Raw genomic sequence first — 11,199 nt, forward strand, 5'->3', positions numbered from 1 at the left:
CACTAGATCTCAGTTTTCTCATCTGTAAAATGGGGAGGTAAGATTAGATGTTATCTTTCAACTCAAAGATCCTATGACTCCCTTTATATTTCCTGCCATTACCAGTTTCTGGGGGCACTAAGCCCTTGAATTTATGGCCTGCTATGTAAAGTAGCACTTTCTTTCATTTTTCCTTATATCTGTAAAGCTTCAAAGTGTGTCCCTTTGACAAACATTTGTTAAGAGACTCCTATTTGCCATATCTAGTATTTCAGTTTAAATTTCTCTTTTTTTCTTGCTATTTTCATTACTCTATTATTTAATGTACTGAAAAGAGTTATCTGTTGTTTATCTGAATACTGTGTACAGCCAGTGTATAATAAATATGCTGCAAATGGGCATTATGTGCTGGTTGGTTGCCTCATTCTTAACATCTTAATGAACATTTTCCTGTGATTTTCTGTAATTTATGAAAGATAAATATTATTCTGTCCTGCTTTTATTTTTCTCTTATGAATGAATAATTGTGGATAATGTTTTTCCTAGAAGAAAAGTTATTGGTAGAAAAGAATTTAGTAGTTATTTGGTAGTACTTTTTAAAGTCCCAGACACTTTCAGTGGGTTACAAGTATTAGGATATTTTCCATGCAAACTTATCTATTAAGAATTAATATCTGTCTAATTTATTCTGAAAAGCACCATGTATAATATCATTTGTAGGTGCTTAAAAATGCTATTTTACAATGATAGCAGTGACTCTAAACTTCTAACTTTGTTTTAATTACAGCTATATCTTCTTTTAATTGAAGAAGCATAACCGTTTCAAGCTTCCCTTTTACCAAACATAAAGTAACAATAAAAATCACAACACTCCTTTTTTTAAACTCAAGATAGTGAAACTTAGTCTGTGGTGTGTATTGTCGAATACAGTAAAATGCCAGGTATGTGAACTAGAAGACTGCACAAAAACTCCATTACACGAAGTGCTTTTAAATGTATTAACTCATGAATTCCTTTGAGTACTCTTCCTTGATGTATCAGCTAAAAGAAGCAGAGGGATTTATCAAAGCAACATTACATAGGAGCTATTTGGTGAAAGATTATCTATTAGACTCTTGATTTACTGTATAAATTAAAGGCAACTCTAAATATTCAAGGCAGATATCCCATTAGATTTTTCAGTCTTGAATCTTAAAAAATCACCTTTAGAAGAAATGAAATACAGAATCATAGAACAAATTGCATGAGATTTTGGAATATTTCAGATTGAAAAAATGCTTTCCCCTTAATTTTTTTTATTCTTCTGTGACTTTCTATACTTACTCAAAGACTTCATTCTTAATGTATCCTATTATTGGGATTTGTTTGTCATTAAGTGCCGCTTGAAATATAAGATGAGACAAATAATTTGCCTATGGAAAATGTGATTTATAGACAGAGGTCTTGTTATGGCCAACACTGTGTTCTGATTACAGATTAATGAAATTGAAGTTAGCCTTTGATTTTAGATAACCAGTTATATTTCACTGCATTCCCCATGAATAAAAAAGAGCAATAAAAGCTACCTTTGTCCATAGTTATGCTTTTGTTTAACTTGTTTCATACTGTCTCTAATGTTTTACTGTTTTAAGTTACTGTGAAATTATAGTTTTAAAATAGCAGAATGAGAAGGGAATTCCAAGGCACAGGCAAGGGAGAAAACATATGTTTGTGGTGGGATTTTAAAATGAGATGGTGAGATAAAGCAAAGAAGTACAGGAAGGCTATTCCAGATGTTGTGCTGCAGTGAAGGTCCTCAAACTAACAATAGTGAGATTGTATGAAATAATCTAGAAAAGGATTCAGAGTTTTCTTTCATAGTTATATTACAAAAACTCCATAACCTTTCTTGTTTTTTTTAAACCAAGTTTTTTAAATGTTATATATCACAGATGTTTTGCCTCTTTCTATATTTTTGAGATTGTTTCTCATCTAAATTAAGAACTTTAACCAATTATAAATATTGTAATTTGGATATCAGAAGTGGATGGACTTGAATTTCTAATTCCAGAAATTATGGTAATGGGTCATGGTTTGTAATGGACCTATAAGAGTTGATTTACTTCTATTTTATACCCACCCATTATGATAGTTTTCTTACAAAATCAAAATGCTAACAACCCTTTGAATTGTTACAGAATTTATTTAAATTCTTCAGTATGATTACCTTGCAGTTTTTGTGTATATCCAATAATTGATGAGATCCTTAAATTTCACCTTTTGCAATCATTCATCATGCTCATTTCTGCCTTTAAAGTCTTATAGGCATTTGAGCTCTTACAAACTAGAATAAGAATGAAATTCTAGGATACTGAACAAAACTTATACCTAATTATATTTGTGCTTTTCCCTTTCCTTATTTCTTTTACTTTTTTACTTCTTCACTCTTCTCTGCTCCCAACTCCCACTCCTGTGGGTTCACATACTTGTAAATAATGATCTAATAATAAGAGCTAACATATATAAATCACTTTAAGATTTGTAAACCATTTTATATATGCTGTCTCATTTTTTGCTCACCACAGCCCTGGGTCAAAAAATTATATGCTACATGTATGTAGTAAATTCATTCAACAAACATTTATTAAATACCTGTTATGTGCCTCATGAGCGTGCCTTGTTATTGGTGTATGGTATTTCCAGAAACTCCTGGGATTTTCTTAGTAAATTTCAATATAGTCAATATCGTCTTTTTACCTCTTTAAATAATATTGCAATCAAATACACTCAGATACAGAAGTTTCTGAAGTGTAGGTGTTGGTATAGCAGTTTAAATCTCCATTCATTCAGACATGTGCTGACTGAATGAATTATTGCCAGTTTTCCCCCAGTAGTTTTCTTCTGTATGTTTTCACTCACATCCTTGCCTGATTCTGTTTAGTAACATCAGTAATTCTGATGTTAAACTATTAATTAGCTCTGTGACCTTAGGGAAATCCTTTCATTTCTAAACCTCAGTTTCTTCATCTTCAGGTGAGAATAAAACCTACCTAATCTGATCCCACAAAATTCTTATGAAGATTTAAGATGTGAAAATATTTTTAAAGTACAATTACAAATTTGTAGTAGTTTATGTCTTAGGTAGAGGTATCAAATTTGGGGGTCCACTCTGTGACATAAGCAAAATTCTCCAGTGTAGCCAGAACCAGATTAAAATGTAACTGGGCACTACGATCTATATGAGTTTGACACCACTGTCTTAAATTATTGGAAGTTAATATAGTGGATGATTTTCCTTTGTACACTAATAACAGTAACAACAATGAGAAAAGAAGTTTTTTTGCAGAGCACTTGTTTTGTTTATGTATTTTCTGGTGTTTTGGTCAAATGAGAAAGTTGGACTAGATGATCTTCAAGGTACCTTCCAGCTGTAAATCTGGTCCTATGAGGCTTACAGTCTTGTGAATATTAAGTAGTTCTTTTGTATTAGAGTGCTGTGAGGAAATTTTTTAAGCCATGTTGGATAAAAAGGGGAAATTATTTTGCCAAATGAATTCAGCTCAGAGGCATTCAGAATTTTCATTCTGTCCACAACTTCATGTGACCTGAGATACATTATATAAACTTTTCTTTATTTCCTTGTCTCTATCTATAAAAAAAATCAAGGAGAAAGATATAGAATGCCCTAATTTAAGACACTTTTCAATCTCAGAGATCTATTAAAATGCAAATTGTTACTGTTAATACTATATACTGTATGGACAGAGATTACACATTCCAAGGAGGGGACAATCAGCTTACCTAGGAAGACGTTTGCTCTATAAAAGTATCCTTGGTGATTAAAGATGCTCAAATTACCCTTACAGTTGTCTGAATACCTGGAGTAATTTCATTTCTTCAGCTTTGGCCCTTCCTTTAATTTAAACGAAGTTTAAGTTTAAAGAAATTTTTTTTGCTCAAGTGGCCAAAAAAACCCCAAAACCAAACAAAAATAACATAGCACTTCATTAAGAAACATTCTTATTGTTCTGAAATTTAAACAAAAATGTTTAATTTCAGAACAGTAAGAAAGGACTTAACTCACTTTCTAAGGGAAAGAAACCAAGAGCAAATGAAATCACCTTACCATTGAGACTTAGTCCTAGAAGGTACATATTCGTAGAGAGGGCTAAGAAAGATGTTTGCAGAGATCAGCTGAAACATAGTTACATCAGAATACACATCAATATATCATGCTTTTGGCTGGCTCACCTTTTCTTCTTTGAATATATTATTGTAGTGGTTTCTGTAAACTAATCTTGAATATAACCTTCGATCATCTGTCTAATAAGATGATTCATGCTGTGAGATGAAACATCATAGTTTAGGTTCTAAAATTGCGTTTTAAAAAATGGGAGTATTTAATCCTCCCTTTTGTGGATTAATTTCTACTCTATTACTGTTTGCAGTTTATTTCAGGTATTGCAGATTATCTGTATATAGCAGTAAACCTTGAATTGAAGATTTTAAGAATCCTTTTAGCTGGATAAGGAAAAATTTATGTAAGCATTTATTGAAAATGACAGCGATAGATTATTCTCCTAATAAATGTGATATGTAATGATAATTGGAGATGCCTATATGGAGTTTGTGTAGTTCCTGTGGCCACACAGCTGGTTTGGCTGCTGGGGGTTGGAGTGAGAGAGGGAGGGAGTGCTACTTTATAAGACCAAGTGTTTGGGCTAAATAAGTATCACTGTTAAGGAGAGATAATGGTAATAACAGGGCTTTTTTTCCTTTCCGCCACAGACTCAGCCTTGGATTAGCACTGAGGGTAGGTCTAGAGCCCAGGCAACAATGGGTTCTGCATTGTTGAGGAGGAAAAAGGGTAGACATTCCAATGTTGGCAGGTGTGAAAGGGGGATAAAGGCCATGTAGTTCCTCAGTCTTCCTAGCTAAATCTGAGGTGCTTAGGTAGCCATTTTTATGTAAGCTTAGCATGTGTAAGTTGAAGTCTGCCTTAACCAGTTTTTACAGTAGAAATATACATATTATTGCTAACAGATTTATCCCTTATTAATCTCTCTTTCGAACCCTTGCCATGACTTGTCATTATAGGTACATGTCAACATATGTTGTATACACATGCACACACTCAGACACACATACATACACATATATATGCACACACATATTTTATCATGTTGTATAATATATTGACACATTTTTAATCAGAATAACAGCAACAGAGTGGCAAAGCCTTTTCAGGGATAGGTTAACCATTATCCTGATAGAATTGTAAAGATCAAGTTTTATGTAAATTAGTTAAAAGGCAAAGACTTTTCTCTGAGGACATTGTTCATTCACAAAAACTGCATTTTAGATTTACATTGTAAACAAATGCAGTTTCATCTAAACTAGCACGATTTTAAAAATCATTAAGAAGCATTTTATATAAGATTGCTTAAATAATAAAATGGCCAAGAAGTCTATGAGGTATCTCCATTCCTTCATAAGGAAGATTTTTTATTTTGCCAATATAAAGGTTATATTATTTTACTGAAAAGCTTTTTCTGTGTTCCGCTTAAGAAGTTGCTGAAAATGATTGAATGAAAATACTTTAATTAAGCATTTACCATGCACCAGGCACTAAGCTAAACATTGAGGATACAGAAATAAAAGAGCTTCTTCTCTCAAGATGATTACATTCTAATGGGGGACTAAACATGTACTAGGAAATGGTGGCTAAGGAAGTGTGTTTTGGTCTGGAAGCTATAGGGATGGTGAGTGAAGTTACAGAATAGTGAGTTTTTTCACCCATTTCAGAAACAGTGATAGTGTTCATTTGATTACTATTCCCTAAGCCCAAATTGAAAAGCATGGGTGATGGGAGGAAGGTTGCTCTTGGTTATAACACATAGTGGCATGGTCAGATGATCACCATGTTGAAGCATGGTTGGGAGTTCTGGATCCAGCTAGATATAATGAACCCACTTCATCAATTAGAGCAGCATAGCTCCAACACTGAAGTTCTAGGAGCAGCAGTAGAAAATACATATATTCATGTTTGTGTCATGTGAGTGGGTGGGTGTGGGTGTGTGAAAGAGAGAGATTTGGGTGGGGTTTGGAAATGGAAAGAAATTGGTCATAAGATTTTTAGGTAACCACTAGGCGGTTATGCTTTTGCCTGTGTCTGGTTAGTTGATCAATAATAGAAAAATAGACAGTGTAAAAGTCATTAGAAAAGCAGTTCCTCATTAGATAAGCCAAAAATGCCACCTTAAATCTTGAAATTTTAGCTTTATAACTGTTTTTTTCTAATTTTCTTTTTAGGGCAGCCCAGAAACTTGCAGGACCTGTGCCGAATTAAAATTCGCCAATGTATAGGCCTTCAAAACCTAAAACTACTTGATGAACTACCAATTGCCAAGGTCATGAAAGACTACTTAAAACACAAATTTGATGATATCTGATATCAGTGGGACATCATGAGCAAGATTAGGAGATATATACCAGATACTTAAAAGGCTTGTTGCCTTGCACAAAGTATATCCTATGCAATTTCTGATTTGCTGTGAAGTCAGAAGGCAGGTATACACTTCGGGTTTTTTGTTTGTTTTTCACTGTAGGGGAGGGATTTTTTTTTTTACCACATGCTAGAAGGTCTTAATTTTGGTTTCTTGGTCCAAGTTTAAAAGGTCCAAGCTTTCTATACAATATTGCATTTAGAAAATTGTTGTGTTTGTTGTTATTGTTGTTGGGTTTTTTTTTGTTTTTTTTTTTAATGAAGCGTGCAGGTTTGGAATAGAGAATTTACCCTTTTCAGAATGTTTATGGTTTCCATTGGCACGCATGGTATTGTAAACCAGCTGAGCAGTTATTAAGCTGAGTGAGGTTTGGAGGTATAGTTTTATCTGGGGGGGTCCAGGGATATGCTGGAAAATGCCATAAGAAATTTTAAAATAAATACAGTCACCCCATTCCATTTTAATGAATACAAATTGGCTGTTTTATACAGTTCTTTTCCTAATTGCTATAGCTAAGATACCATAAATCTAGTACCTCGGCTTTTCTGTTAGTGTGCTCGTGTTTTTAACTTTGTTTTTTAATAACAGTAGTACACTACACAGAGACATTGTGTCTCACTTTCTCTTTGTCTCTAGTTGAATATGTTCTTTAAAAAAAGTTAATGGGAAAGAAAATAACTTTATAAAGCTAATCTATTCTGTTTCTAAAACAGTGCCTCCGGTGCAATAACCTTTCTGGTGTATTTTTTACATTGTTTTATTTAATGTTCATCATTCCATAGCCAGCTTAGATATGTCCATGAAAGTAGGAACTGACTGCCACTTTAATTTTTTATTGCCATACCATAATACATTGATTGAAGTTTTGATTTTAACATCTTTCCTGGATACATACTTTTACTTCACTCCAAGCATAGATTTCACACTCATGTTGGTAGGTCTCTTTAAAAATGTAGTCCAAAATTTGATGAAAACATTTTGCTTCAATACAGTTAAATAATTTGGTATAGTTTCAATTTTTTTTTCTGATTAAATTGTAATAAAATGTCTGTGGGGTACATATTTAGTAAATCCACGTAATTCATAATACAATAACAAAATTTACTCTATATTTTGAAAATTATTATACTGAATGGTTTTATTTTCTAAGTTGACCGGGCACATATTTGCACTGTAAACATAAGACATGATGAAGTGTCTTAGTAATTGACAAGATTTCTGGGACCCATAAAGATCTGAGATGATGCCCTTGGAAATGTTTTCTGCACATGCTTTGGCATCATATTAGCTTCAGGATGTCATCGTTCTTAATGTTTTTGTAGACTTTTCACAGTTTTAGGTACTGGTAATGAGTTTGTTATCAGAAACTTAGGTGCTGAAGCAGTTATTATTTTCTGTATTGCTAGTTTCAGATCAGAAAATGTGAGGGAAATGGTTTAACCGAAAAATGTAGCTAAATTCAGAATTAGGCCTCCACTTTGGCTTTATCTCTCTAGAGCCAGAAGTAGTAGCTTAAGCACAAAGCTTAATGGTAGTGTGAATGCACAATATCCAGTGGCAGTGAGGATTATCTTACTGTGTTGTGCCTAGGCAGTGAGCAGGTTTTCAAAAATGGAGACCTATAGAAAGAAGAGATAGATAATATGATTCATAAAGCTTTTCAATTTCAGGATACCAGTTAAAAAGTGGCCTAATTCAGTAATGACTGAAGAGTTATTATCACTTGGGCATAGTGGGATTTGAATTGGTCTGTGCTTTTCATAGTAAAAAAGTTATATGCCTCCCAAAAATGGTCTCCAAAGAGAGGTCACATACTTAATAAAGGGGGAGTCTGAAATTAACTGCCTTCTCATTCCATTAGGTGATTCCCAGGACAGGGATTAATAATGGTCAAAGAGGGACACTTGAATTGTCTGAGTCCACCTGGTTCCTCTCCATGTATGTCACAGTGTCTAGTCCTATAATCTGAGGAAATTGCAGCACCTGGGTATGATGAGGTGAGGGTAGGATGGCATGGGAGCCTTGCACTCTTTAATTTCTTGTCATTCCAGAGCAGTAATGTTAGTTATCTTAAACATAAGATTATTCCCCCATAATTGTTAATTTATTAATTTAGTTTAAAATTTTTCTTCCCCCATTTTGATTCAAAAGTGTTACATCAGTATTTTCTAAGCTGATTTAGCCACTGAGTTTTAGTCAGGGAGTTCCAGATAAACAAATCAGATTAAGGTAAATTCTTTGTTCTGTGTTGCTGCTGTGACTTCAGAAAAATTATGAGATCTTCCTGAAAATGAAATTTCTATTTAATGAAGAATTGTATAATTCCATTATTTATTTGAAATTTGATTATTCTGGTAACTTAAAAAGAACACTTTATTTTGTTGTTGTTAACAAAATCCCAATCATATATCACATTTAACAATATCTAAAATTTATCTAGGTAATTGGTCAAATTTATTGATTAAAATGCTAGTCTGTATTTTAATTTGATTTACATGGAGCCATTCTGTTGTCACAATTTGGATAGAAAGAACAAGGACTTTTAGAAAACAAACTGATTTGATTATACCAGAAAATCTTGACTACAAAAAGTTGAGGCCATATTATAATTTTCATTGATACTCATAGTTTTCTTTTAAACTACTTTATTTAACTTATTACTAAACCTTTAAAAAATATATTTGGCAAATACACCAAAGACGCAGGCGAGTAAAAGATTATGATCATTAATGAACTGCAAACCTCATCCTTTAAAACTAAGCAGAGTGTTTTGTAAATATTTGTGTTTATAAATGTACAGCAGAGTAAGAGTGTTTTTTAGATTATTTAATTCCCATATTTCTAAACTATTTACTACGTTATAGTCCATATTCGTTAGTTTGAAAGGCTTTTGACTGTTTTGGTTTTTAATTCATTATCACTCATGCTTGGAACAGCACTTCAGCTAAAGAATGTAGTGTTCTGGCTGGAGTTGGCAGTAGCAGAAGTGCACATCTGGACAAAGAGGAGCATGATTCATTTCTCATACACACCCTGAAAGAGAAGAGAATGTGTAGTTTGATTACCAGAGTGGACCATGAGGAAATTGAAATTCTAACTTTTCTGCAAAGTTGCTCACTAGCCCAAAATGTGATTGGGATAAGAACAACTTCCAATTTGCCCACAAATTTAGCTTCCATGTAACTCCTTGTGTGTTATATCATAATGTATTTTGTTCTTCCTTTGTAATGTAAGTTTTGTTTGGGTCAATTTGAATTTAAAAAAAAAAACCTAAACCTGGTTTAAAAAATATTGGAGCCTTGTCCTATTTATTTCTAGTTTGTTTTAACTTTTTTATTTGCAGCCGTTTTATGAAGAAAAAAGTGAACCACTTTTCGTGTATCAGCATTTTGACTGAGCAGGAATATTGTAAGACCATGATATTAGGAACTACTGCTAATGTAGATAAAGTCATCAAATATTAATGTCTTGTTCAAGTGAACTTCATCATCTAGCCGTGACTCTCTAAACCAGAAATATGTAATCTCCAAAAGTCAAAATATATTCATCTACTTATACAAAAGATGACACAGCACCAAACTTTTGGGGGAAAATTCAACCACTGGTTTTGTATGTACCATACAGAAAAGGATAAGGTTTGGCTCACACATTGCTTAACATACAAAAAGGTATATTGAAACAAGTTAATTAGTTTGAGGTAGTTTAATAGATCTCAAAGAGAAGGAAGCAAAATGGCTCTTTGAACTCACAAACCACATAGCCAGATTAATGTAGAGGAGGGAGGTAGTTGAAACTCTAGCCATTGATTCATCATGTCCTTGAAAAGGAAATTCTATATAGTATATCAGCTTAAAAAATAAAAAACACCCTCATGCAAACCTACTCAATGCCTGGCTTATTGAAGGCCATGAATGTGTATTTGAAACTAAGTCTGATGAAGAACAACAGGTGGGTCAAATTTGGAAAATTACTGAGTTGTTTGGAAGTCTAATTTCAGTCCTATTCATGTGTTATGTAAGAACCCCATTTGTTTTTTCAGCTGAAAGATGGTTTATAAAAATGGTTTGACAGCTGTTGACTTAAGAGATTATCTGTTTGATAAAAACATTTGCAAGTCCCATACAGTTGGGTGTTGAAGATGAAATTAAATGCAACTCTACCTTGTTTGGTTAAACTCAGTATATAGAAGATGTTCTTGGGTTACTTGAGTATAAGGAAAGAAGTTGTATAGTTTTAAAATGATTTTCATTAATTTAAGTACTAGTAAAGATTTTAAATTCTTACATTCAGAAATTTTGAGTTTCAAGGCTAAGTGGTAGATATGGAGACCTGAAAAATAGTAATTAACTTTCCTTTATCACTCATCTAATTTTGTGCTAAGGATAGCTTGAGATTTTTTTATAAATTATATGTATTTACCAGAAGATATTGGCATATTTTATGGATGTTCTTTTACCTTCTGAAAATACTGTTGATGCATGAGCAATTTTTACTGTTTTTACTTGAGGCAGATTTTGAGAAATTTGTCCATTGGATAAATGGCGAGATAGGAGAGTAGTAGCCTAAAAATAATACCTTGGGGTCCTTTTTTCTGCAGTCCTTGGTTTTCTTTCTTGACATGTTGCTCTCTGAAAATGGTGCCTTGCATATAGTGGGTGCTCAATAAATAGTTTTTATTAGACTAATTGTGAATGTGCCCTGTTCACGTATCCGTGCTACATTTCAATTCAGTACC

At 33.1% G+C, this 11,199-nt stretch overlaps 1 protein-coding gene across 3 annotated transcripts in view; it reads left to right on the forward strand.

The window, feature by feature from the left end:
- ASB7 (ankyrin repeat and SOCS box containing 7) overlaps nucleotides 1-9,755 on the forward strand; it is a 37,305-nt gene extending 27,550 nt beyond the window's left edge. For 2 of the 3 annotated variants that reach the window (XM_020963756.2, XM_020963764.2), the window contains one exon: nucleotides 6,271-9,755. In XM_020963756.2, the coding sequence (XP_020819415.1) occupies nucleotides 6,271-6,410 (140 nt within the window). In that variant the 3' untranslated portion in view covers nucleotides 6,411-9,755. Of the gene's footprint in view, nucleotides 1-766; nucleotides 921-6,270 lie in introns of all 3 variants that reach the window. The other variant, XR_002320187.2, reaches the window with a different exon arrangement.
- Nucleotides 9,756-11,199: the final 1,444 nt, after the last annotated feature.

This window comes from Phascolarctos cinereus, unplaced genomic scaffold (assembly GCF_003287225.1).
Source record: "Phascolarctos cinereus isolate Bilbo 61053 unplaced genomic scaffold, phaCin_HiC Scaffold_3;HRSCAF=262, whole genome shotgun sequence".
NCBI classification, from domain to species: domain Eukaryota; kingdom Metazoa; phylum Chordata; class Mammalia; order Diprotodontia; family Phascolarctidae; genus Phascolarctos; species Phascolarctos cinereus.